General features: G+C 46.8%; 7 protein-coding genes across 9 annotated transcripts; 4 read left to right on the forward strand and 3 right to left on the reverse strand.

Moving 5' to 3' along the window:
- Positions 1-97: 97 nt before the first annotated feature.
- On the forward strand, positions 98-706 carry ksh (transmembrane protein 167A-like protein ksh). Its single transcript, XM_064700172.1, has 3 exons — positions 98-251; positions 315-424; positions 490-706. The coding sequence occupies exons 1-3, from the start codon at positions 249-251 to the stop codon at positions 593-595; spliced, it is 219 nt and encodes a 72-aa protein (XP_064556242.1). The 5' UTR covers positions 98-248; the 3' UTR covers positions 596-706.
- LOC135440805 (bromodomain-containing protein DDB_G0280777) lies at positions 689-1,705 on the forward strand. 2 transcript variants are annotated; one of them, XM_064700169.1, is made up of 2 exons: positions 689-930; positions 991-1,705. In XM_064700169.1, the coding sequence occupies exons 1-2, from the start codon at positions 814-816 to the stop codon at positions 1,627-1,629; spliced, it is 756 nt and encodes a 251-aa protein (XP_064556239.1). In that variant the 5' UTR covers positions 689-813; the 3' UTR covers positions 1,630-1,705. The 2 variants fall into 2 exon arrangements, with proteins under 2 accessions (XP_064556239.1, XP_064556238.1); XM_064700168.1 differs by having other exon boundaries at positions 696-930; positions 988-1,705.
- A 2-nt stretch (positions 1,706-1,707) lies between these two features.
- On the reverse strand, positions 1,708-2,514 carry ND-18 (NADH:ubiquinone oxidoreductase subunit 18). Its single transcript, XM_064700170.1, has 3 exons — positions 2,353-2,514; positions 1,994-2,293; positions 1,708-1,928 (listed from the first exon to the last, which is right to left on the reverse strand). Exons 1-3 carry the CDS (start codon positions 2,400-2,402, stop codon positions 1,748-1,750), a joined length of 531 nt encoding a protein of 176 aa, XP_064556240.1. The 5' UTR covers positions 2,403-2,514; the 3' UTR covers positions 1,708-1,747.
- Positions 2,515-2,890: 376 nt separating this feature from the next.
- Positions 2,891-14,654, forward strand: pcm (pacman). The gene is given in 16 exon segments (XM_064700173.1): positions 2,891-3,253; positions 3,350-4,450; positions 5,892-6,200; positions 7,188-7,652; positions 7,736-8,004; positions 8,723-9,042; positions 9,200-9,834; positions 9,837-10,092; positions 10,156-10,327; positions 10,330-10,885; positions 11,456-11,913; positions 11,916-11,948; positions 11,950-12,073; positions 13,108-13,236; positions 13,796-13,861; positions 13,948-14,654. Coding segments are annotated over 16 exon segments (5,040 nt in total). The 5' UTR covers positions 2,891-3,178; the 3' UTR covers positions 14,020-14,654.
- Positions 14,655-15,297: 643 nt separating this feature from the next.
- On the reverse strand, positions 15,298-19,770 carry LOC135440802 (probable ATP-dependent RNA helicase DHX34). Its single transcript, XM_064700163.1, has 7 exons — positions 19,168-19,770; positions 18,558-19,106; positions 18,117-18,487; positions 17,860-18,057; positions 16,855-17,795; positions 16,155-16,387; positions 15,298-16,084 (listed from the first exon to the last, which is right to left on the reverse strand). The coding sequence occupies exons 1-7, from the start codon at positions 19,739-19,741 to the stop codon at positions 15,447-15,449; spliced, it is 3,504 nt and encodes a 1,167-aa protein (XP_064556233.1). The 5' UTR covers positions 19,742-19,770; the 3' UTR covers positions 15,298-15,446.
- An 83-nt stretch (positions 19,771-19,853) lies between these two features.
- mRpS14 (mitochondrial ribosomal protein S14) lies at positions 19,854-20,471 on the reverse strand. Its single transcript, XM_064700171.1, has 2 exons — positions 20,311-20,471; positions 19,854-20,243 (listed from the first exon to the last, which is right to left on the reverse strand). Exons 1-2 carry the CDS (start codon positions 20,371-20,373, stop codon positions 19,920-19,922), a joined length of 387 nt encoding a protein of 128 aa, XP_064556241.1. The 5' UTR covers positions 20,374-20,471; the 3' UTR covers positions 19,854-19,919.
- Positions 20,472-20,563: 92 nt separating this feature from the next.
- Positions 20,564-27,010, forward strand: Naa15-16 (N-alpha-acetyltransferase 15/16). Of its 2 annotated transcripts, none has more exons than XM_064700165.1 (8): positions 20,564-20,584; positions 20,660-20,781; positions 21,128-21,252; positions 21,731-22,219; positions 22,287-23,074; positions 24,440-24,867; positions 24,957-25,612; positions 25,679-27,010. In XM_064700165.1, the coding sequence occupies exons 3-8, from the start codon at positions 21,196-21,198 to the stop codon at positions 25,961-25,963; spliced, it is 2,703 nt and encodes a 900-aa protein (XP_064556235.1). In that variant the 5' UTR covers positions 20,564-20,584; positions 20,660-20,781; positions 21,128-21,195; the 3' UTR covers positions 25,964-27,010. The 2 variants fall into 2 exon arrangements, with proteins under 2 accessions (XP_064556235.1, XP_064556234.1); XM_064700164.1 differs by having other exon boundaries at positions 20,569-20,584; positions 21,115-21,252.
- The last annotated feature ends 266 nt before the right edge of the window (positions 27,011-27,276 follow it).

Consider the following 27,276-nt stretch of genomic DNA (forward strand, 5'->3'; position numbering starts at 1 on the left):
TAGGGATGACTAAAAATATCGATAGATTAGACATGCATTTGAGCGATATTTGTAACGGTCATCGATATTTCACGCACAAGTCGTGGCGGCAATTTAGAGTTGCGTGTTGTAACGATAAAGTATAGCGATATTCCGGCCGGCGTTCCGATATTAAACATCGCAAGCTCGGCCACACTCAACACGGCACGTCATAGTTTAATTTGTTATTTATTTATTTTTATTTGCCAACAGTTAAGCGACACAACAAGATGGTAATAATTAAATGTGTGCAAGTAGCGCTTTAAATTAGTTAACAAGCCATTATTGAATTTCAGAGTGCATTATTTAATTTCCAAAGCTTATTGTCGGTCATTCTGCTGCTGATATGCACCTGCGCCTATTTGCGCTCGCTCTTTCCCAGCATCATTGATCGCAACAAGACGGGGTAAGCAGTTATCCAAACATATATACATATATATTAAAATTGAAAATATTGTTAATGCATTGCAGATTGCTGGGCACATTTTGGAAGCTGGCGCGCATTGGGGAACGCAAATCGCCTTGGGTTGGTGCCGCCTGCCTGATAATGGCTTTTACTGTGCTCTTTTGGAGCTAAAATAACTGCTGGATTGAATGGCAACAAATAGTTTTAAGAGCAGTTTGTGTAATTTTTGTTTTCCTACGTTTTCTAAGCATTTCCACAAATCAAATTATTTTGCAAGCTGCATTTGTTTTTCTGGCATTTCTTTCCATTGTTTGGTATTTTCTAGTGTGACCCTGCTACGCTAAACAAAACATACTCAATTCCAGCCAGTGCTCGCTAATGCATTTGATATGTCGTGCGAGAAGGCCGCTGTCCAGGACGAACTGCGTCAATATGTGGCCAGTAGCAGGGCGCAGCTCCAGCAGCTGCTGCAGCGTCTGCACTGGACAGAGCAGGGCGTGCTACAGGCAAGTCTCAATTCATAAACTCCGCCTTCAGTTCAGTCGCTCACGGCTTGTCATTAGCAGCATCATCGCCCCCCGATCCCCGCAACAGGCAGCGTCCTGCTTGCGGAGCAGCTGCCGCCCAGCTGCTCACGCCCAGCCGAGCACAGCGTACAGCTGACTGCGGCACAGCTGCAGCAGCTGTTGCCGGAGTTGCGGCCGCCGCAGCAACTGCTGGAGGCGAACAGCTTCGACGATCTGCAGGCCAACTTCAGCGCAGCCCAGAAGCTGCTCATCTATGAGCATGTGCTCAGCCGCACGCCACGCCAGCCGCCCAGCTGCGAGCAGAACGCCAACTTTGCGCAACTGGTGGCCGAGACGAGGCGAGCGCATCGGAAACAGCGACGGCATCGCAAGAGCAAGCCCACGCTGCACGAGGAGATGCATCAGCTGGTCGAGCTGCAGATGCAGGCGTTCCAGCAGCAGCAGCAGCAGCAACGACAGCAGCAGCCGCTTCCAGCGGTTGCCGGCCGCCACGAGCTGCTGCCCAGGCGACGCAGTCGCAGTCGCAGTCGTGAGCGCAGCCGACGCTCTCTGCCCAAGCAGCGCAGTCGCAGTCGCAGCCGGCGTCATCACAAGGGCAAACGAAAGCATTCCAAGCGCTCCCGCAGCCGTTGCCGCTCCCGCTCCCCGCGCATCCACAAGCGCACAAAATACAATTAATTTCATCTTTACATTTCACTTCACGTTCTAGTTGTAAGTTTTAATGTAAGCGAAAGAGGAGAAAAAAAAACAATTAAATTATAATGCGCAATTTTCGGCTTCCATTCGGGCTGCCAATTTATTTGGTGGAGACGCGCGTGCGCTTGTTCCAGGAGAAGTTGACGCCATAGTTCTTGACGCGCTCCTTCTTTGGCTTCAGCTCGCCATCGACGTACCAGCGCCAGCCGTTGCGCTCGCAATATGTGATCGCCTCCTCCTTGGTGCCAAACTGCACATTCAAATTGGACAACGGATCGCCGCTGCGACAGAGAGACACGAGATTTGGTTAGCTAAATTATTTTTGGCACGGATCGGGGATGCTTACGTGGAGGCCCAGCCCATGAGGGGATTCTCCCAGCGTTCGCGATTATCGAACTCAATTAGCCAGGTGTTGATGTTGTCTGTGCCGCTCTGCATGGCATTTTTGGGCGGTATATGGATGCGGACACGTCGCTCCTTCAGCTGCTCGGCGGGCACGCCCGAGATGGGGCCGAGATTGACGTCAACGGGCACCGTTATCTTGCCGCTCAGCTTGTTGCGTTGCTCCAGCTCTTCGGGGCGTGCCAGCGCCGTGTTCGGATCGATGGGCGCCACATCCTGCGAGGATGCCCAGCGACGGGCGGTGCTGCAAATGGAGGGAGCACAATTGAAGGACGACTGTGACTGTGATGGCCAAGTACTTACAACTGCATTGTGGGCGCTGTACGGCACAACACCTGACGGATTAGCGACATTTTCGCTTGTTTCTGTTTAAAAACAATTGCGAGCAATCAACGGCAAATCACAATTGAAATTACGTAAAATTTTGGAATCGAAGCGTTCACAAAAAAAAAAGAGTATTTTTTTGTTGTTGACAGCTGTTCACGTTGTACGCTGACACCTGGCTGAGTGCTATGAGACTCGATGTGAGCAATGTATCGATAGAAAAACATCGATAAGGTATTTTTTCCATTGCGTTGTGATACTTTTTGGTGACTGATGCATGCAAGCGTAACAATTGCAGTTTAGACTTTTAAGTACCGGAACGTGCAGAGCAGCTTGTAACGATTGCATGACAGTTATAATCTGTTATAAATTTGTGGAACCATTGATAGTCAAAATCAATGCATAGATATTTTCAAATATCTGGCTACTTGATATATTTGTCACTATCTCAGTCGCACATCACTAGCATTGAACGACAAACAGCTGTTTGGCGTACTACTTTTCAACATAACATTAGGTATTTTTCGTGGAAACAGTATTTAGTTGGTATTTAGTTAGTAATTGAATTATGGGAATTTAGGCGCATACAGACTGCAGTCACGCTGCATACAAACAAGTCGAAATTTTCTGTGCGAAATAGCAGCAGCAGCAGCAGCAGAATCAGCAGCCGCAGCAGCAGCAGCAGCAGCAGCCAGAAGCAAGCAGCAGACAATTGTTGTCATCGTTGTTGCGAAAGAGACGTGGCAAGGATATATAATTAACCTATCTTTTTGCCCCAAAGCAACACTCTAAAGGACGCAGCACCATGGGTGTACCAAAGTTTTTTCGTTATATCAGCGAACGGTATCCGTGTCTCAGCGAATTGGCGCGTGAGCATAGCGTAAGTATTGGCGGAGTGTGGAAGAGGGGGAGTGGGAAAAGGGGGGGGGTGGGGGCTAGATCGTTAAAAAACAGAGAAAATGTTTTTTGCCTGCAGATACCGGAATTCGATAATCTGTACCTGGACATGAACGGCATTGTGCACAACTGTTCGCATCCGGATGACAACAATATACACTTTCACCTGGAGGAGCCGCAAATATTCCAGGACATTTACAACTATATCGACAAGCTCTTCTATCTGATCAAGCCGCAGAAACTGTTCTTTCTGGCCGTCGACGGTGTTGCGCCACGTGCCAAAATGAATCAACAGCGCAGCCGACGCTTCCGTTCTGCCCGCGAGGCGGAGATGCTCGAGGCGAAGGCGCTGCAGCGCGGCGAAAGGCGGGAACACGAACGCTTCGATAGCAATTGCATTACGCCCGGCACCGAGTTTATGGCCCGGCTGCAGCTCGGCTTGCGCTGCTTTTTGCGCACCAAAATCTCAACGGATCCGTTGTGGCAAAAGTGCCGCATCATACTCAGCGGCCAGGAGACGCCCGGCGAGGGTGAGCACAAGATCATGGACTATATACGCTATATGAAGGCGCAGCCCAATTTCGATCCCAATACGCGTCACTGCCTCTACGGCCTGGATGCGGACCTAATTATATTGGGTCTGTGCACCCACGAGCTGCATTTCGTTGTGCTGCGCGAGGAGGTGAAATTTGGTCGCAGTGTGAAACGCACCTCCGTGGAGGAGACGCGTTTCTTTTTGCTGCATTTGGGCTTGCTGCGCGAATATCTGGAGCTGGAGTTCCATCAGTTGTCGACGCCCGAACAGAAACTGGATGTGGCACAGCTGATCGACGACTGGGTACTGATGGGCTTTATGGTGGGCAACGATTTTATACCGCATCTGCCCTGCCTGCATATATCCTCGAATGCCCTGCCGCTCCTATACAAGACCTACATACGGATCTATCGTCAGCTGGGCGGCAATATCAATGAGCACGGCAAACTGAATCTGAAACGTTTGGAGCAGTTCATGCTGGCCCTCAGCGAGGTGGAGCTGCAGCTGTTCAAGGAGCACAGCGACGATCTCAAGTACATGAACGCCAAAACGGAGGCGTTCGATATCGATGTCGCCGACCTAAAGAATGGCAGCTTCGATGGATATAGCGACGATCTGGCAGCACTCATTGACAATAGCATGAAGGTAATTGTTTTATTTATTTTAAGTAATTACCCTGCTTAGATCCAAAACGAAGCACATCACCTCAGCCAGCTGCTCATTTACCGCAACACAAAGACAAAGAGAGAGAGCGAGAGCGAGAGAGAGCGTGCTTTGCTTTGCTTTGCACACACACACACACACACACATCCAAAGCTTTTATTGCATTTCATTTCTTTTTGCAAATTGCCTGCGCCGAGCTTTCATTTACTGCAAGTTCGTGCGTGTGTGTGTGTGTGCATGTGCGTGTGCGTCTTTCGCAATTTTTAGCATTTCAGCCGCCCATTTAGGCAATGCGTGCGAAAGAGCACGCAGTATGTATTTATTGCTTTCGCTTCCACCTTTAATATGCGCCTCAAGTTCCAAACTCAAATCATTTTTCATATATGTACATATGTATGTATGTATATGAAATATATGTACATAACTGTTTCGCAACACAAATGATGCGCTCAACTGGAACTTAAATTGCTTAAAATCGATTTTTTTTTTTAAATAACCATAATATATGTACATATATGTATTCCTGATCAGCATCAACAGTCCAGCTGCTGATAAACATAGCTCCAGGTTGATTTTGTCATGCTTCTTCTTCTTCTTGCCCCAGGCAGTTGATATGTATGTATGTATGCTGAAGTCGAGCCGATCGGGCAACTATATCATATATTTATATATCATATAAGACTACGATATCGTTCTTTTATTAAAAACGTATTTTTATCATGATATCCTATATCAAATTTAAGCAATAGGGCGGCTTTCATATACAATATGATTGACTGATATGATTGATTGACTGACTGACCGACTGACTGACTGACTGACTGACTGACCGACTGACTGACTGACTGACTGATGATCAACGCACAGCCCAAACCGTAATAGCTAGGAAGCTGAAATTTTCACTGTAGTTACCTCATGTAATGAATTCCACCCGCGTGTGTGGAAAAATCGCGTAAAATGTTTGTATGAAAGTTTTTTATTTACCATCTGATCGGCCACAAACTCATTTTCAAAAAACTTTGTTCAAATTCATTTGAGTGGTGTTTCGCGATTTTTGGAAAATGCATTCCTCCTTGGTGGAAATGGGGCTCAACGATTTGGTGGGTGACGTTTCGCTCTCAAATTCATTTTCACGGATCTAAAATGAAAAATCATTTGAGACGTGTTTCACACTTTTTCACAGAATCCACACTTCCTCGGTGGAAAATTATGATTCAACGATTTTTTTTGGTCTAAGTTTTAAGTTTTGTCCGATTCTACAATAAGAACGTGTTTCAGCGATTTGGGCAATTCCACGCGCAACAGTGGTAAATTGGCGGAAAACGGTTGTATGAACGATTTTTTTTGATTGCTTCTCAAAGATCTTTGTGAGAATTTTTTTTTTTACCACAACTTTACCATTTCTTTGTCCTTTCTCCGGCAGCTTTATGAGGGCGACAGCGATGAGGATTTTGGCGACGAGCGAATGTCGTCGCGTTCCGAATTCCAGAACTACAAGCGGAACTATTATCGGAACAAGTTCAAGAACGAGATGCACAGCGATTTGATTGGAGAGCTGAGCCATCATTATGTGACCGCGATGCAGTGGGTGCTCGACTATTATTATCGCGGCGTCCAGTCCTGGGATTGGTATTATCCCTATCACTATGCGCCCTTCATCAGCGATCTGACCAACATCAAGGACATTCGCATCAATTTTAAGCTCGGCAAACCATTTTTGCCCTTCCAGCAGGTAAATAATCTATTTGAAATCCGCCAAGAGTATCCGCCTAGAAGATACTCTGTCTTCAACCTCGAGCGATCCGCAACACCTTGAACAATTCATTCATTGAGAATAACTTCCCTTTTCATTGTTTATTCTTGGAGCTTAAATATAACACTCAGATGTGTGTGTTTAAACCAAAAATCGGACGTAGACTCCATTCCATCTGAATTCCCAATTCGATATTTATCGATTTTTGGATTAATGCTGCAATTAAATCCAACTTTTTTCCCTCTCACATAGTTGTCCAATTGCAAAAACTCTTTGAAACTATTTCTATATTATAGATTATAGAAAATATTATATGTCTGTGTAAGTCAAAAATGTTCTTTTAATCAAGAAAAGAAATGTATGAAAAATCGATATTTATCGATTTTAAGGTAATGGAAGTGAATGAAATTCGATATATATCGATTTTAAAGTACGGGGAGTGTATGAAAATCGATAATTATCGATTTTAAAGTAAGGGGAGTGCATGAAAGTCGATATTTATCGATTTCAAGGTGATGTAAGTGCATGGAAATCGATAGTTATCGATTATAAGGTAAGGAAGTGTAGGCAAATCGATATTTATCGATTTACAGGCAAAGGAAGTCGTGGCTGGCTTAAAATAAAATTAACTTCATAGGCTTCATAGACTTATATGCGCTTATAATCCTCGAGAAATGCCTAAAAGCCCAGTTTGAAAATCGATAATTATCGATATTAAAGAAAGGATGCGTAATACGTGAAAGCAAATAGAAAATCAACTTATCAATCAACATAATCGATACATATCGATTTTGATAAAAATCAAAACTAGCTGATATCGATTTCAGTTGATTGGCTTGAGGCAAATATTTCAAGTTTAGGGATATACCAAAAGAAATGCGGCTTAAAATCGATACTTATCGATTTTATATATATATATATATATGTGTGTATATAAAATCGATTGATTCGTGAACCGATTTACAGCTGCTTGCGGTGCTGCCAGCGGCAAGTGTGAGCCTATTGCCAGCGGCATATCACGATCTAATGCTCAACCCGAACAGTCCACTGGCCGAGTTCTATCCGACGGAATTCGAGAGCGATCTGAATGGCAAGAAGCACGACTGGGAGGCTGTTGTACTGATACCGTTCATCGAGGAGGATCGCCTACTGAGGGCAATGTCGGCGTGTGAGCCGCTGCTGAACGGCGAGGAGCGGGAAAGGAATCGGCATGGTCCGATGTTTCAATACGATTACAGTGCCATTTCGCAGGGTCCAATGAAGGCGCTGGCGCCGCTCAAATCGATGCAGCACGTCTTCTGCACGGAACTGGCGCGCTGGGCACAAGAGATTGCGATCAATACGCCGCGAACGGTCTGCGTGGAGCTGCCAAATGCGGCGCGTCACGTCTTCTTTCCCGGCTTCCCGACCATGAAGCACTTGCAGTTTAATGTGAGTGTAGCTGCTGCTGCTGCTGCTGTTAATTTTGTAGCAGAGGATTGTGTTACTAATCTTTGCATCTTGCTCTCTTACAGTTTGCGCTGCGTTACGATCGGGTCAAGGTGTTCGAGCAGGCGAGCCGCAATCAGAGCATGGTGTTGCTCCCGAAGAGGCGCCAACAGCAGGACTCGCTCACGGCGGTGGCTTCGCAATATCTCGGCCAGGTGGTGCACATTGGCTGGCCGCATCTGATCAAGGCCAAGGTGGAGAGCGTCGCGACATACGATCAAATCGTCGACAAGGAAGGCGTGCGTACCAACGATTCGCATTATTTCGAATCCGACTGCAAAGCGCTCGAAGAACAGTTGAGTGTTGACCCAATAGCTCATCGATTTATAAATGAGCCTTGCATCGTGTTAATCGAACACTTTACTTGAACGCAACTTGAGTTCCATTCAAACTGGTTCATGTTGTGGACTTGTTAAATTGAGTCGATCCATTCTAAAGACACGTCGATTCAATCAAACAAATAAGGTCGAGTTGCTTGAGCTAATAACAATGCACAATGATAATTGATAATGACAATTATCGCCTTGTCGGAAATAAGGCTTATATATTCGGTTAGCTCGAACATGTTGCTCAATCGTGCAGGTTGAGCTCAAACATGTTGCTGACTCGTTCAGGTCGAGCTCGAACATGTTGCTGAATCGTTCAGGTCGAGCTCGAACATGTTTTTGATTTCGTGCAAGTCGAGCTCGAACATGTTGCTGACTCGTTCAGGTCGAACTCGAACACGTTTTTGATTTCGTGCAAGTCGAGCTCGAACATGTTTTTGATTTCGTTCAGGTCGAGCTCGGAACATGTTGCTGACTCGAACAGCTTGAACTTCGTTTGTATGAATGCCTTCGGGTCTGATCCAACGTTCATTCGATAACTGCTTAGCTCGAAGCTCAAATGTTCAACTCAGTCGTTTATTTGGTTTAATCGAATGAGTATTCGCGTTTGATGCAAATGAATTAACCGATGCAGGGCTCTTATTCACATCATATCCAAATCTAAAGTTGTATTTTCTTTGCGCGTAGTTTTACCAGCCGCATGGGCATCAAGTTTGCCAACTACCATGTGCTCGTCTATATACGCACCTATGCCGGCAGCTCTGTGGATTTCGGTCAGCGCGGCAACGTATTTATGCAGGATTCGTGGAACAGCTCGGTAACCCCATATCCGGCACAGGGCGTTGTCTCCGATATCACAGTGCGCGACAATTTGCATGTGCAGTTCCGGAAAATCGAGGAGCTCTTTCCCGTTGACAGCACCGTTTTCTTTGTCGGCGATCCATATGCGGGCAGCGAGGGCACCGTATTGGATCCAATGCTTGTCTACACCTGTGGCCGTGTACAGGGTATGTGTGTGTGTGTGTGTGCCAATCTAGCCCCCTTTCCGGCAGCTCCGAGCCCATAAAGATCCTCATAAAGGTCCTCTAGATTGTGCTACTTTTTCTCTGGCAGCTCTCGTAACCGGAGCTTGATCTAATTTTATATTGTTGACTCTTTTCGCAGTTAATTTGCGCGTCAGGCCGGAGCCGCAGCTGTTGGCCGCACGCCAGATGCAGGAGCACCGGGATCGTGACTACGTGAATGCGTACAAGGTGTGCCGGGAATTGGATATATCCAGCAAGTGTCTGGGCCGGCTAACGGGGACCGTTTGGGTAGTGCTGGGACCGCGACGCGAACGAATGGATAATGTGTCCAAGCACAATATTGGACTGCAGCTGAAGTATCCGCGCTTGAACGAGGAGCGGGCCGGCTATTGTCGCCGCCTGAACAATCAATGGTTCTACTCCAGTTTGGCCATTGATCTGATTAATGGCTATTGTGAACTTTATCCGTCGATTGTGGACTACTTCTCGAGCAGCAATGATCGCGGCGACTTCATTTACGAGGAGGACATCTTTCCGGGTGCCATCGGCCAGCATCATATCGAGGATGTTGCCAATTGGGTGCGCCAGCAGCCGCACATGAAAGTGGATCGCATCACGTGCGGTTCGCGTACCGTCTGCAAGGAGACTATCGAGCTGCTGCTGGACGCTGCCGATGAGCTGCATCAGCTGCCGGTCAAGAATGTCAAGCTGCAGGTGAAGCCACATTTGTTGATTAAACCGAACGTAACGCTGCCGGATGTCTATCAACGCCCGGTGCAGTGCGTCTATTCGATCGTGTCGTTGTCGTACGCACCATTTATATGGTGCCCGTGGGCATAACCGGCACTGTCATTGGCATACATCCCGTTAGCGATCCGAATCCGGTGCGTCTCGAGTGCCTCAACGCCGTGGAGACCTTCTGCGAGCTGCTCTTCGACAGGTGTGTGGCCAACTGCGGCGACATCCATGGCATTGCCGACGAGCGTGTCTACAAGGTGCCCGAAAGCGCCCTGGTCATCATCACTGCCAGCGGTGAGTGGCAAATATATCCACAATTTCCACAATGTTAAACTGTAACTAATATTTTCTCTGTAGACGCCAACGAGAAGCAGCTGCCGCCGCTGGTGCCGGCGGCGCCCGCTGCCCAGCAGCAGCCGTCGTATCAGCTGAAGGCGCGCACGGATGCAATGCGTCGCGATGGCGCGAACAACAGCAGCCGGGCGGGCGTTTTATCACTGCCGCCAGCAGCAAATATAATGCGATCACTATGAATACGCACATTGACGATGAATTCTATTTGCCTGGCCCGGCAAGCGATGCACCACCACCACCAGGCTCGTCCAGCACATCTGGCGCGGCGATGCGCTCGGCCAAGAAGGAATCGCCGGTGGTGCAAAACTGGCGCACAATGTCCACACAGGCGCCGCTGTCATCGTCGGGCGCACGGGCAACGCCGCCAGCCAAGCACCCGGATCATGTCCAGCGTAGCCAGGGCGGCACTGCTGACGCCGCACCAGCCACGCCGCACGATCAAACGCAGGCGCTCAAGCTGCTGCTCGGCCTGAGGCCGAAGGCCTCGTCGACGAAGGCACAAAAAACGTCAGCAGCATTCCCAACGAATCTGCCAAACCAATCGCCGCCGTCGCAGTCGCACTTTCAGTCGCACTTACAATCGCAGTCACTGGCCAACGTTCCGTCCACGTCGCAGCCGCTGCTCCAAGCGCCGCAGCCGCAGCCGCTGCTCCAAGCGCCGCAGCCGCAGCCGCTTCTCCAAGCGCCGCAGCCGCAGCCGCTGCTCCAAGCGCCGCAGCCTAGTCAAATGCCTGTAAGCGCGCTCGCCAGCAAACTCTTCTTCATTCATTTAACATAAGAACAGGAGGAGTCTCTAGCTCTTTTAGCTACTGAGCTCCTGGCGTTCATAGATACGGACAGACGGACGGACATGGCTAGATCGACTCGGCTGATCAGGAATATATATATACTTTATGGGGTCCAAAATGCTTCCGTCTGCCTGTTACATACATTCTCACAAATACTTTTAATGGGATTCAGGGCATAATAAGGAACTGTCTCTCTCTCTCTCTCTCTATATATATATATCAAGGAGCTGTCTGCAAGTCTTAAAGTAATCTATTGGAATACGCCGGATCGAAGCACCATATTATATAGTTGCCATAGCAATAGATCGATTGTCTTTTGTATGAACACCTTTTTTGTCTATCAAGATATCTTGGCCAAACTTTCTAAACCATGCTCCGTACACATGAGCCAAATCTTAGCTAGATCTCGCAACTATATTATATAGCCAATGTACATATAGATAGAATCGATCGGACAAGTCCGTTGTTACGTGCTTCGTTTGCTAATTTCGTCTCCTTCTTTTGGTATTTTGCAGAAATTGCCGCAGCCGCCGCTGTTCTGGCAGCGCGAGGCACAGCAGCAGCAGGCGAAGCTGCAATCGGAGCTGATCTCCTCCAAGCAGCAATGGGACCAGAGGCCGCCGCTGCTGCTGAGCAGCAGGCCAAGCCTCGACGAGTTGGCAGAGGCGCCGGCAGCAGCAGCAGCACACCAGGGTACAACAGCTGAAATCCTTATGAGACAGTTGCTGCAACGTCCACAACAACAACAACAGCAACAACAACTACAACTTGCATCGACAGCTTTGCCTCAGTTGCCTCAGGCTGCTGGGTTTATGCCAGCGCCGCCGCCGCCGTCGGGGCTCAACAGCGGCTACAACAGTAGCTATCAGCGCTACAACAGCAGCAGCAGCAGCAGCTCGAGCAACTATTATCCCATCAATAACAACAACAATTACAACAGCAACAACATCGGCAACAACATCGGCAACAACAACAACAATAGCAGCAGCAGCAGCAACAGCAACAACTTTTACGGCAATGCCAATCCGCGTCGCTCGTACACATCGATCCAGGACTTTGTGCCCATACAGGCATATCGTCCCAAGAAGTCACAGCGTAACGCCCAGCCCTTTGGGCCCGCCGAGCAGCAAATGGTAAAATTTATCAACAGGCATATAGCTAGATATATGTATGTGTATTTATTTTGACTGATTGACCAACTGACTGATTGACTGCTCAACTCAGTCAACTCACTGATTAGCCTGATTGACTAACTGATTCCCTGACAGGCTGATTGACGAACTGATAGATTGATTGATTGACTGGCTGACCGACTGACTCGCTGGTATGCGTCAATCAATCAACACACTCATTAACTAAAGGATTGACTAATTGACTGACATATTAACTGACTTAATGATTGACGAAATAACTGACTAGCCAACTCACTGAATGATTGACTAAATGACCGACTGACTGATATGCGCCAATCAATCAACACACTCATTAACTAACGGATTGACTATATAACGGATTGAAATAACCAACTGAATGCTTGACTAAGTAACTGACTAAATGATTGACTAGTTGGCTGACTGATTGACCAGCTAGCTGACTGATTGACAAGTTTGCGTCAATCAATTAATACACTGACTAACTAATTGATTGACTCAATGACTGACTTATTAACTGACTGATTGATTGACGATATAATTGACTAAATAATTAACTAGCTAACTGACTAAATGATTGACTGTCTAAATAGTTGATTACTTGGCTGACTGATTGACTAGCTAACTGACTGATTGACAAGTTTGTGTCAATTAATTAACTGTTTGACTAATTGATTGACTAAATGATTGACTGATTTGCTGACAGATTGATTGAGGAACTAACTGACTAAATGATTAACTAGCTAACTGACTGATGATTGACTATCATCATCATCAATCAGCATACTCATGAGCTCATGAATTAACTGACTAAATGACCGATTGACAGACACTCTTACTGACATACTGATTGAAAAACATCGAATCATGATTTTCGTCAATCCAATCAGTCGTCTTATCCGGATCTATGAAAAATCTGGTTAAAGATGTCTCAATCTCCACTCAATCAATCATATTGGGCACAGCCATGGAATGCTTAAATGTCTTCAATAATTTTCTATTCTCTTCTATATCAGGAAAAATTGGAAACGGGCAACGGCGGCGTTGCCAACGAGGTCCAGCTCCAGGAGGCGAGCGGCTCAGCAACGGCACAAAACGCAGAGGATGAGGCTAGCTCTGAGCTAATGAGAACGCTCAAGATAACGGTAAATAGCTCAATCCATATATATAGATATTCCACATCGTGCTGATTGACTGACTGACTGACTGACTGATTGATGATCAAAATTGGGCCGCAACCTCTAGAACTGGGCAGCTAAATCCCTGTACAGTAGCTACCTTTTATTATGTACGAAAACATAGCAATTAATCCACTCACAAGGGTGGAAATCCACACTCATTCACATATTTCGTGAAAACCACGCCCTCTTACGTGGAAGAAGACGTAACTTAAAGTCGCATACGGAAATGAATTTGATCGATTTTATTCACCTTTAGCTCGCAAAATGTGTGGAAAACTTTCTCTTTACTGTTCATCCGATCGATTTGAAACCGATTGTTGAAAACTCATGTTTCTTAAATGGGAAAAAGGTGGAAAAAGTGAAAGTGAATTTGAAGAAAATTCTCTCTCTTTCTCTTTCTTTGTCTCTATGTAAAGAGATCCACGCCTCGTTAATTGGAAATGTGTGAAAAAGGTGAAATGAATTTCAACATTATTCTCACACACTCTCTCTCTCTCCCTCTCTCTCGCTCTCTCTCTTCTAGCCGCCGGACTCAGAGGCCAGCACAAGCGTTGCCGCTGTCAAAACGGAGGAAGCGGCTGTTATTAAGGTAAGTCTGATGAATCCAATTCCTATGATCAGCCCAACCAATTAACCAAATCTTCTTAACTCTCTCTCTCTCTCTCGCACACACAGCCAAAGGTGACCAGGAAGCCGCGAGTGCCGCGCATCGGCGCCAAATTCGACTTGGAGTACATCATGCCCTAAATGACGAGACAGCTGTGGAAACTAGAAAGACTAAATGAAGAATCTACGATAGAACATTTTTAATTTCGTTTCGTTTGGTTTATTTTATTTGCCTTTTGGTTTTTTAAGATTCTATTCATTCCATTCGCTCATTGATTCGCCCGCGTCTTAAGGGAAACTCTGAAATTGCTTTTAGGCATTTCTTTTTTGTTTTTTGATTATTGTTTTTCCCCCTCGATATTACTTTCATTTCGTATCTGGCATCTACAACCGATTGCTAGACTGCTCTAGGCGTAGATATAAATAGACATAAGTACTATATAGAGCGCTAACTGTATACTAGTATATATATACATCTATATACATCTATATATCTATATATATATATATATATATACATGTATATATATGCTAGGCTTATTTATATACTACTTGTGTATAAAGCATTAATTTTGTAGACTCTTAAGCATAAAGCACACACACATAAAGAATACAATTGTGAAGCGAAACAAATGTTTAACGCAACTTATCCATGAAAACCAAGTTTGTTATGAAAACAATAAAAATCGTAGAAGAAAATCCCCAAAAAGCGATGAAGCTAGAAAAGAGAGAGACAGTTAGATATCGTGATGTTTCTTCAAGAAAAACAACAACAATTACCGACTTTTAATATTTATAAATATTTTCTTAACAAGACAAGCACGTGAACAATATCTATGTTAATAATAATGGAAAACTCTCTCATGAAACGGAGAGAGATCGAGCGAGCGAGCGCGAGAGAGAGAGAGACAGAGAGAGAGAAAGAGAGATAAAGTGATCTTGCTTAAAGAAAAGCTCGCAGAACATACATTTAATAGAAATCGAACCAAAAGTATCAAGAAGCAAAAATGTGAGAATATGTCTGGAAATAAAATTGCATTTATTAATTAATTTTTCATTGCATTTTTCATACGCCAAACTTGTATTTCAATTCTACACACAAATTGAGAATATTTCACATTTGTATACATTTCCCCATTTTCGCCCCAAAACAAATTATTTATGACAGCAAAAAGTTCATACACTTCTATGCCGAACATTTCAAAAAGATCGGACTCTAAGCAACGAAGTTGATAAAGATCGGACTCTAAGCACCGAAGTTTTTCCAAAGAAGACAAAGCGATGGAGAGCGATAATTGTCTAAATAATGATTAATTAATTAATTAATTAAATAATTCCTAGTCACATTTTAAAAGTTGCTTTGTGCTGCACATTTAAATAGGCCATATTAAAATTGTTATGAAACAAATGAAACAAATCTGGAAGCGAGGCGTGCTACATTTGTGAGCTTGCACTGTAATTTACATAGTTGCAGTGCGGGTTTGTGTCTCGACTTAGCTGAGTCGCACACTGCTGGCCTATTATATTAGGCATGCCTATTGCTTATTGCTAACAACCGAATTGTGGTTTCAATTGCTTCTGGGTGGAAGCTCCTTGTGCCGTAAACAGGTACGTCGATGACGCAGTATATCGATCTGGGAGAGCTTCAGATGGCGGCCACAGGACTCGCAGTGATAATCGCTGCCACTGCCACTGCTGCTGCTTCTGCTGCTGCTGCTGCTCGCTGGAACAATTGCCTTCGGATCGGGTGAGCGTGTGCGTCGTCGTTGTCGTCGCTGGCCATCGGACTGTGCCTTGCACTGCAGGCGATGCAACAGCTGATCGGGCACATCGAACTGCTCCAGCTGGAAATCGCATTGGGCGCAGCGCCAGGGCTGCGCCTGTAGCGCCGTCTCCATGGCCAGCGTCCAGGGCAGCTCCGCCAGGCAGCCATAGACGACATGCTCGGATATATTGAGCCCGCCCTTCTCGCTGTTCACGCCAAGCGGATAGTCCTGGACAAAGGGATTCGCTGGCAGCAGCGACATACGCGCCGGCGGCGGGCAGCGGGTATACAGCGTCTTTTGATCGGCGGGCAGCAATCGCTTAATGCTATAGACCACATCCAGACCCATGAAGTCCAGAAGATCAGACCAGAGCGTGTCGCCGTGATCATAGCCAGCGGCCTTTGGCGGCGCACAGGACGCCTGCTCGTTGCTGTTGAGCTCTGCGGGATGAGTTAAAAGGATGGATGTTAAGCAAATCCCGTGGCTGGGTGAGCCTGAGGGCATACACACCATTTAGCTTGTCATAGAGCCGGCTGCTCCAGCGTCGGCGGAGCTGAATGGCGCGACTGAGCAGCAGCAGTCCGCTGCCCGGCTGTGGAAAGTCCAAGCCCAGCCAGCCGTCGCAAACGATGCGCGAGATGCCCCAATTGGTATCGATGGCATAGCCAAACAGCAGCAGCGTCTGCGCCGCCGGCAGCCTAATGCAGTTCATCAAATATGGCTTGGCCGTCTCCAGCAGGGATCTGCAAAAATCAACCACTTGGCCATTAGATGGTGCATTCAATCTAGAGCCCTGCATCGGCTAATTCATTTGCATCCAACTCGGATACTCATTCGATCTAATCGACAATCGCTCTCGAGCACGTTTGATCAGACCCGAAGGGAATCATACAAACAAAGTTCGACCCGCTCGAGTCCGCAACATGTTGGAGCTCGACCTGAACGAGTCCGCAACATGTTCGGGCTCTACCTGAACGAGTCCGCAACATGTTTGAGCTCAACCTGAACGAGTCCGCAACATGTTCGAGCTCGACTTGTATGAGTCAGCAAGATGTTGGAGCTATCGGTCGAACAAGCATGTTTTATCTGCAAATCGAACAGCTCGAGGCGAACAAATTTGAGTCAGACGAAATAATTGTTAGAGTATCCGAAATGGGATGCAGTCGACTCGATGCAGGGCTTTAGTTGAATGCAATTGTGGAGTGCTCACTGATAACAGAGCACCTGATGGCGCTCGCTAAGCGGCTGCTTGGGCGTATAGTAGTCCGGCTTGGGGTGGAGTTCGCTGTCGCTGAGCTTGAGCAGCTCGTAGCTTTTGGCGAAGTGCGCATTGGGATGGAGCGATAGAAAGGGCTTGAGCTGCGTGTGGAAGAACTGCTGGCCGCCGCCCTTGCAATAGTTGAACTCATCGGCAATGGCCAGCTGCGGATAGAAGCCGCTCACAAGCAACAGCTTGAGCAGGAGCACATCACGGTGCCGCTCCAGCTGAGCGGAGCGAGCGAGCAGCGCCAGTTGGCGTCCATCGTGTCGCAGCCGAAAGTCAATGTCGCGCATATCCTCGTGGTACGGTGCATCCTCCTCGTCCTCCTCCTGCTGCGCATCCGCAGCGGATCCATGCTGGCGCTTGAGCAGCTTGCGCTGGCGCGGCTGCTCCAAGCGCTGGCGTCGCTTGAGCGCCTTCAGCTGACGCAGCTCACCGTGGCGCCGGGCACGCTCGCTACGATTGAGGCCGCCGGCGGCGGCAGCACTGGGCGGCGCCATGCGGCAGCTCTCGAGTATGCGCTGGAATTGCTGGCGCAGCTTGCAGACCTCGTAGAAGCGTTGCTCCTCGATGCCCAGACGTTGGCACCATTTCCTTGTATTCTCGCGCCCCATCTTCAGCTGCAGCCACTCGCGATAGGCGCGCAGCAGGGTAAATAGATCACCCTGCTCGGATTCGAGCGGCTGGCGTTCACGTTCGCAGCGTTGATCCGTGTGGGCGCGCGTCGTCAATGGATTCTGTACGCTGAGCATGGCGGCCAAAGTGAGCAGCTGCTCGACCTCCGGAAAGACACAGCCCATCAGCAGCATCTTGCCAATGGGCAGCTCCACGGGCAAATTGGCCAGCGAGCTGCCCAGCGGCGTTATCTTCTCATCCACGCTGAGTGCGCACTGCAACGAGACGAACTTAATTGAGTCCTGATTAACAGGCAACTCGACTCGTGGTTCGACTTACGTGCTGCTTGAGGGCCAGAATTGTCTGCTCGATGCGTTCCGTTTCGGGCGGTTCGATGAAGGGAAAGGCGCGCACATCGGGCAGGCCCATTGAGACCATCTGCAGCAGCATCGTGTCAAGGGGCACACGATAGATCTCCGGCATCGGATACGGCTCGAAGGCATCGAACTGTTGCTGTGTGAACAGCCTGAAGCACACCTGCAAGGATATGCTGTATGAAATGTGAATCGATTGTGAATTCTGAATTATGGACGCACCCCGGGGCCCGTGCGGCCGGCACGTCCTTTGCGCTGCTCGGCGGATGATTTGGATACCCAGAACTCCTTGAGACGCTGTCCCTTGCAGCTGGCATCGTAGCTCATCTCCTTGACCTTGCCGGAATCGATGACAAAGCGTACGCCGTCGACAGTCAGCGATGTTTCCGCTATATTGGTGGACACGATGCACTTGCGCATGCCATCGGGCGCATAATCGAATACCTTGTCCTGCTCGGCCAGCGCCAGGCCGCTGTGCAGCGGCAGGACCAGCCACTGTGTCTGCTCCTTGGCATATTCTCGGATGGCCTCGCAAATGCTGTCGATCTCATTGACGCCGCTGACAAAGATCAGCACATCGCCGCGCTCCGTAACTGCAAGAGATTTGAGATATATTCAAGAGATTTGTGATTCATTGTGTGTTTCTGTTGGTGGTCTACGCACTGGGATACTGCTGATCGATGAGGCTGAGCACCTGGATAAAGGGCGCCGGATCGAGGCGTGCGCTCTGCGAACGTTTGCTGCTGCCCGCCGTGGCGGCCCCCGCTTGGCCCGCCTTCAGCTCCAGCGCCGGCGGCGGCATATATCGCAGCTTGATGGGAAACAAACGTCCGGGCACCTGAAGCAAACGTGCGCCCTCATCCTTGAAATAGCCATGGAAGAGCTCCACATTGATGGTGGCCGACATGAGTATCAGCTTCAGGTCCGGCTTGGCGCGCAGCAGACACTTGGTGACGCCCAACAGAAAGTCGCCAAATAGATTGCGTTCATGTATCTCGTCCAGTATGAGCACGTCGTACTGCTCCAAATTGGCGGCGACGGCCAGCTGGCGCAGCAGCAAGCCCTCCGTGATGAACAATATGTGCGTATTCTGTGTCCTGTTGCGCTCGAAGCGTATCTGAAATCCCACCTTGTTGCCGTAATCATCGAGCAGCTCGTGGGCCACGCGCTTCGATAGCGACACGCAGGCCAAGCGACGCGGCTGCGTGCAGGCTGCGGAGGCAAGGATTACACGATTAAATGAAATGCTATGAGAGGCTGTGGCTGGACTTGCCTATGCTGCGATAGCCGAACTCGTACAGATATTGCGGCACCTGCGTGGACTTGCCGCAGCCGGTGTCGCCGGCCACGATGAGCACACGTGTCGACTGGAGAGAGCTGCGCAAATCCTCCTTGAATCGTGCAATCGGCAGCGCACGTTGGGCTTCTCGCAATTTTTTGATGCGATTGAATTTCTCCTTTTGCTTAAAGTCCAGATAGATGAGAACGAGCTGTTGGAATTGCGCTTGCAGCTCCACATTGTCGGCTCTCGTGTCGTTGCGCAGCAGCGCCTGTTCGTCCAGCTGCAGCGCCAGCTGCTTGCTTTTGTGATACGGCACCGGCTCCAGATGCTCCGATTCGCTGAGCAGCGTCGGCAGCACCGGCTGGCCCAGTTGGCGCAGCATCGACTCATATTTGTTGACAAATTGCCAAAAATCTGTCTCGTTCTCCACGAGACTGACCTGATGCCGGCTCTTGGTGAGCAGCTGGCCGCTAAGCGTTGCCCTGTGCTCCAGAAAACTGAAGTTCACCAAATTGATAGGCTGGCGCACGGAACTGTGCCGTTTGTTGTCCGCCTTGCTGCCCATTTCTCGACTGTCTGGCACAGGTAAACAAACGGGAGAGGTAAACAAAAGTGTTATCGTTATCGATAGGCGATAGTTTTTTTTTTTATTGGTGAGAATCAGCTGTGCCAGCCTATTCAATTACAGTTGGTTTATTATTGTATTGCTTTTAACAGGGCTAAATGAAAGTAAATTCCTTATTCTACCACATGGCACGCTGCACACCCGACAGCTTATTGTAGTCCGCCAGGTGTCGCCACACAATGCGGCTGAGTCGATATTTGTGGACAACGCCGCGCGGCCGTGACGTAAGTGCGCAACGTTCTCGCACCCGCACCAATGAGGAATCTCTTGGGAATGCGGCAATCTCTGCATCGGCAACTTCACGCAGCTCAATTGGCAGTATATCGTTCTTTCGCAGCGAATTTACCCGCAAACGCTCCTTGGCATGCTCGCTAACGCATTTGCGCCGCTTGACATCGCGTATCATCCGCCAGTCGGCATATTTGGTGCGCACTTGCTGCAACTGCGGAGACAACAATGTTACAACTGTTTTTGTATGTGCAATTGCTATAATTTTATATTAGACTTACGCCACAGCCGGCGATTTGCACACTTTGGCAAACGTAACTTCCAAGCCTGGCCAAGGAGTTCATTTTTTTGGCTGAACAAGTTGCTTAGAAGTTGCTCTTATCGATATTTTATTGAGCGATGTTTCGATATTTTTCTACTTATATCGCCTTGACAGCTGATTTTCGTGTAAATTGTGTGAATGTCAGTTTAGGGTGAGCATATTTAATATGAATTTTAGTGTAGTCTGGAATTAAATGTAGCAAAAGAATGTGTGTGGCAACGTTTATGCTTTGAGTATGTAGACTGACAGTACTATACGAACGCATTACATTCATTTTAAGTAATAATTCAAACGTTTTATATAACAAGTGCTGGCCCACTATTGCTGCTTCTTCTTGCCTCTGGAGGGTGGCACAGCTGTGATTCTTTTGCCTATGTAGGGCGACACAAAGCAATAAAAACCCAATACTGACTATAAGACTATTTGAAATGTAAGTATTTTTCTTGTTTGCTTTCATAACAGGCACACGCACACGTGCGGCTTCAACACGGCGTTGGCGAATATAACTAGTGCAAGTTAATAAATCGAATCGTTTCAATTGCCATTCAAACCGATGCGCACACACGTGCTGCATGTGTATATTGCGTTGATGTTTGCTGTCTCACCGTCAAGACGAAATTTTGCTCGTGCTCGCGGTGTATTTTACCCATATTAATTATATATATTTTTAACGCCGTGTGTGTGTGTTATTTTTTTTTGTGCGTGTGCCTGGGCCACAAATTGTATACACACGCCTGTAGTAACTTCATTTCAACAATAATAGATTACCCCAATAGCAAACGGAAGCATTTTCAATCCGGTGCAAAAGTAGCAGCTGAAGAAGAAGCAGCAGCAAACTTCGAAGATGCCTTCCAGCGATCCACTGCCGCCCAAGGAGGCTGCACTCTTCCGCAAATTACTGGTAAGCCATATATCTACATATGTATTTATATATATACATATGTATTAAACCATGCGCATATATAGACGGCTAAATCGCCGGCTACATTTCCAACTGCTGCTGTCATATGCACACACACACACAAACACACGCACGCACGCACGCACACATACAAGTTATCATGTGCTTTTTAGTTGCGCCTATTTTTGGCATTACAGAAAAACAACAACAACATCAACTCTGGTTATGATTCCAATTGGAATTAGTAATATGTAGTGCATGGCAGCAGCAGTTAAAACCAAAAAGTGTTGCCGATGCGAAATTGCAGCTGTTTAACATTGTTTTGGCTACGCTCGTCGCATAACCTCAAAGTTGGTTTGTCTGCGGCGGAGAGCAGCAGCCCGGCGGGGCGGGCTTTAAATGCTGATTAGCAAGCGTCAGTTCGCTTGTAACGAATTAAATGTATATTTACATAAATGCTTTTGGTCTGATTATATAGAAATGCTACGAAATGAAGCAGTACAAAAACGGCCTGAAACTGGCCAAGCAGATACTCTCAAATCCCAAGTTCACGGAACATGGCGAAACATTGGCCATGAAGGGCCTAACGCTGAACGGCCTCGGCCGCCGCGAGGAGGCCTACAAGTATGTCCGCCTGGGTCTGCGCAACGATCTGCGCTCCCATGTCTGTTGGCACGTTTACGGCCTGCTGCAGCGCAGCGACAAAAAGTACGATGAGGCGATCAAGTGTTATCGCAACGCGCTCAAATGGGAGAAGGACAATCTGCAGATATTGAAGGATCTATCGCTGTTGCAAATCCAGATGCGCGATCTGGAGGGCTACAAGGAGACGCGCCATCATTTGTTCACGTTGCGACCCTCGCAGCACGCTTCCTGGATCGGTTTTGCCATGAGCTATCACCTGCTGGGCGACTACGAGATGGCCAATAACATTCTGGAGACCTTCAGCCAGTCGCAGACGTCAATTGTAAGTGATTCCTCCTCTACTGCTACTGTGCAGCCATGCTCATCTCATGTCCGTTTTTCCATTTAAGGAGGCCCACGATTATCGCCATTCGGAGCTGCTCCTGTACCAGAATCAGATACTCATCGAATCGATGCATCTTCAGCAGGCACTCGACCATCTGAACAAGTATGAGCCGCAAATTGTCGATAAGCTGGCCGTGCGCGAAACGCTTGGCGATTTGTATATTAAACTGAAGCTGGAGGAGAAGGCGATACCCATTTTTGAGTCGCTGATACGCCGCAATCCGGAAAATGTGCTTTACTATGAGCAGTATATGGCCGCACGTCGTGTGTCCGCGCCCAGTGATATTGTTGCCGTTTATCGTGAATTTCAGACAAAATATCCGCGCGCCCTCTGTCCGCGTCGCCTGCCCCTAGACATTGCCAGCGGCGATGAATTTCGCCTGGTGGCCGATGAGTATCTGCGACGTGGCCTGCGCAAGGGCATACCGCCGCTGTTCGTCAATGTGCGCTCGCTGCATCAGGAGCCGGATAAGGCTGCCATTATTGAGGCCCTGACGCTGCAGTACTTTGAGAATCTGACGCGTTCCGGCCATTTTTCACGCGAGGATGCGGACGCGGGCGTGCCCGTCGAGCCGGCCTCGGCGCTTGTCTGGACCGCACTCTTTCTGGCCCAGCATTATGATTATATGCGCGACACAGATCGTGCGCTCGAGTACATCAATGTGGCCATTGATCATACGCCAACGCTCATCGAGCTGCTCATAACGAAGGGACGTATTTTCAAGCATGCCGGCGATCCGGTGGAGGCCTACGTTTGGCTCGAGGAGGCGCAAAGCATGGACACGGCAGATCGGTATGCCAACAAATTCTATATATCTAATCTATGAAACTCTCTGTTAACACTGACTGACTGATAACTTGGCTGGCTCTTGGCTAAAACTGACAGTCAAAGATTTGAACGACAAAGTTTCGGGTTCAAGCTTTTAAGCAATTCATCTTTCAAAACTTTTCAATCAAAATCTCCTCCTCCTGCATGGAGAATGTGTGTCAAAGGTTATTAAATCATAGTTGTTATACCCTTGCAGAGGGTATTATAATTTTGTCGTGAAATGTATAACGCATAGAAGGAGACATCTCCGACCCCATAAAGTATATATATTCTTGATCAGCATCAACTGCCGAGTCGATCTAGCCATGTCCGTCTGTCCGTCTGTCTGTTTCTATGCGAACTAGTCTCTCTGTTTTAAAGCTATCTTTATGAAAATTTGCAGAAGTCCCTCTTTTCGTTACACGCATTACATATGTCAAAACCAGCTGGATCGAACCACTATATCATATAGCTGACTTAGGAACGATCGGTCGAAAATTAAGTTGTTGTATGGAAAACTTTTTTGTTGTTCAAGATATCTTGACCAAACTCGGCATTTATTAGTTTTACTATGCTCCATCCGTTTATGCAAAATCTTATTTACATCGGACCACTATATCATATAGCTGCCATAGGAGCGATCGGTCGAAAATTAAGTTGTTGTATGGAAAACTTTTTTGTTGTTCAAGATATCTTGACCAAACTCGGCATTTATTAGTTTTGCTATGCTCCATCCGTTTATGCAAATTCTTATTTACATCGGACCACTATATCATATAGCTGCCATAGGAGCGATCGGTCGAAAATTAAGTTGTTGTATGGAAAACTTTTTTGTTGTTCAAGATATCTTGACCAAACTCGGCATTTATTAGTTTTACTATGCTCCGTCCATGTATGCAAAATCCTCTTAAGATCGGACAACTATATCATATAGCTGCCATAGGAGCGATCGGTCGAAAATTAAGTTGTTGTATGGAAAACTTTTTTGTTGTTCAAGATATCAAAACCATACTCGGCATTAATTTTTTCCCTGTGCTTCTTAGATACGGGCAAAGCACTATGAGCATTATGAAAAGGTTGGATCTGCAAGGGTATTAAATCTTCGGCGTGTCGAAGAACGCCCTTCTTTATCGTTCTTATTTCCAAAGGTCTCCATAAACTCAATCAAACTCATTTATAAATATCTGTGTTATATGTTAGTTGAAGTTAGCTTTAACGTTTCCACGTGCGAGAATTTAAATGTTTAAAAAAGTGAGCAAAAAACTTGAACCTGGACTTTGACAGTCAGTACATACAAATTGTGCCCCCGTATATAATGTAATGCGGCATATTTGCCATGTCTATTTGCAGCTACATCAACTCAAAGTGCGCGAAGTACATGCTGCGCGCAAATATGGTGATTGAGGCGGAGGAGATATGCGCCAAGTTTACCCGGGAGGGCGTCTCGGCCATGGACAATCTGAATGAGATGCAGTGCATGTGGTTCCAAACGGAATGCGCAATGGCCTTTCAGCGCATGGGCCGTTGGGGCGAGTCGCTTAAAAAGTGCCACGAGGTGGATCGTCATTTTGCCGAGATCATTGAGGATCAGTTCGATTTTCATACCTATTGCATGCGCAAGATGACGCTGCGCGCCTACGTGGGTCTGTTGCGACTCGAGGATGTTCTGCGCCGTCATCCGTTCTACTTTAAGGCGGCCAAGTGCGCAATTGAGGTCTACATACGCCTATATGACAAGCCCCTCAAATCGGAGACGACCATTGAGGAAATCGATATCGGTGGGTTGTCTTCAACACACAAAATCAAATATGTTAAAAATATATATGTATATATATAAATTGATAACCAACCCATTTGAAAATTGCAGAGAACCTGCCGCCATCGGAGCTGAAGAAGCTGCGCAGTAAACAGCGCAAGGCCAAGAAGAAAGCCGAATTGGAGAGCGCACAGGCGGCGCAGGCTCAGGTGAAACGTGAACAGCATCAGAAATCGAAACAGCAGGCAAATCAGGAAACCGATCCCGATGCCCCACAGCTGGATGAGCTAATACCGGAGAAGCTGGAGCGCACCGATGAGCCGCTGGAGAAGGCAATTGATTTTCTAAAGCCGCTACAGCAATTAGCCAAAGAGCGCATCGATACGCATTTACTGGCCTTCGAGGTTTACAATCGAAAGAATAAGCTATTGTTAATGCTGCAATCGATAAGGCGTGCCCGTGCCTTAAATCCGTCGCATCCGGTGCTACATAGCTGTATAATACGCTTCATGAAAGCGCTGGCCATCGCCCAAAAGCAGCTGCCATTCAATGTGCACGTGCAAAAGGTGCTGGACAAGGCCACCAAAGAACTGATAGGCACCAAGACGCCCCAGCAACTGAACGACGAGTTCATTGCCAAGCATCATGCTTCTTCCATACTGCATTTATACGAGGGCGCACGAGGTCTCTACGAGCTGGATGCCAGCAAAAAGGATGCGGCCATTAAGCTCGTCACCAGCTTCAATCTGAGCAAGCTGCGACTAGAGGTGCGTCCCCTAAATATATATATATACATATATTTATAAACTGTACAATGTATATATCTCTTGCAGGAGGCGATCCAGATCTATACGGCGTTGCGGGACGGCGATGTGTTCGGCGAGAGCGAGAAGGAGGCGGAAGAATATAAGCTGATGTGTCAGCAGCGTTTCCAATATGCGCGCATCTTTCGCAATATCGAGGAGCTGGAGGCACAGCTGCAGGAGAAGGAGGCAGCCAAGCTGCGCGCCGAGCAGGAGCAGCAGCAGCTGAATCATTTAGATTCGAATGAGACGTCGGCGTCGCCGCCACCGTCGACTGTTACTGCGTCAGCGGCAGCGGCAGCAGCAGCATCTTAGAAGCAATCAGGCAAAAAAGACTGCTACAACAACAATAACAACTACAACAACTACAACAACAACAACTGCAACAACAACAACAACAACTGCAACAAACCTTACAACACCAATAAGATGAAGAATAGCAATATGCTTAGCTCTAAAAAGAACTTCAACAAAAACAACAACAACAACAACAACAATAATAATAATAACAATAAAAGAAATTACTATTAACAACAAGAACAACAACATGAAGCGAAGAGAAGAGAAGAGAAGAGAAGAAAGAGAGAGATGCAAGAACAGAGCTGGTAGAATCGTTCAGATTCCCTATGGGGGTGTCTTCTGTGAAGCTTCATTTAGTTTTTTACGGCAATCAATCAATCAAGCAATAAATCAATCACACACACACACACACACACACACACACACACATACGCACACACACAAAAGCCGCGTACAAATTGTTTGTGCAAGCGAGTTGGCATTATGCTGCATACGACAGAGATAGCGACAAATAAACACACACACACACACATACACATACACTTACACACACACACATACATACTTCTATATGTATAGTTAAAGAAGCAGACGCAGGAAGGCAACGCAAAAGCTTAAATAAAAAAAAAATGAGAGAAAAAAAAAAACGAACTAAACAAATCTGTTATAGAACTTTTTACATTTTATAAACAAAATATTTTGCCCGTTTTTCCTATATTTTCTTTTTTTTTTTTAATTTTTTTTTTAAATATATATATAAATATATATATTAATACGAGCACATTGTATATACATATAACAATTTATAATTATATATATTCAACAAATGAATCCAACTAATGTAATAACGGTAACTCATATGGAGAAAAGAAAAAAAGAAAACTTGATATGTATAAAATCAGAAACAAGAAAGAAATAAGAGAAGAAGAAGAAGAAGAAGAAGAACCAGAAAGTAAGAATATCTTCGGCACGCCGAAGTTTTAATACCCTTGTAGACATTTGCCTTTTGCAGATATGATGTGAGCGCATTTTGGAAAACAGAATATTTTGCCAAAACATAAACTCATTATTCGTCTTATTATTATATAATATAAGAAAATGCACGGCATTTCGTTGGACTACGGCTCGAATCGACTTCCTGACTTGATGGGATTTGGAACCAGGTGTGAAACAGGTTTTTCAATTTGAGTTATACTTTCAACATGTTCAATGAAAGATTGTTAAAATTATAATCGCCCTATTGTATTTCGTATATACTTATTATCCAAGAGAAATTGCAGGCTAAATTTAATTTCTATCCATCTAATTATGCTTTGAGCCGGAATATT

The sequence above is a fragment of the Drosophila montana genome, unplaced genomic scaffold (assembly GCF_035044405.1).
Source record: "Drosophila montana isolate Dmon_TW-CO22-7 unplaced genomic scaffold, ASM3504440v1 contig_1687_1, whole genome shotgun sequence".
Lineage (NCBI taxonomy): Eukaryota > Metazoa > Arthropoda > Insecta > Diptera > Drosophilidae > Drosophila > Drosophila montana.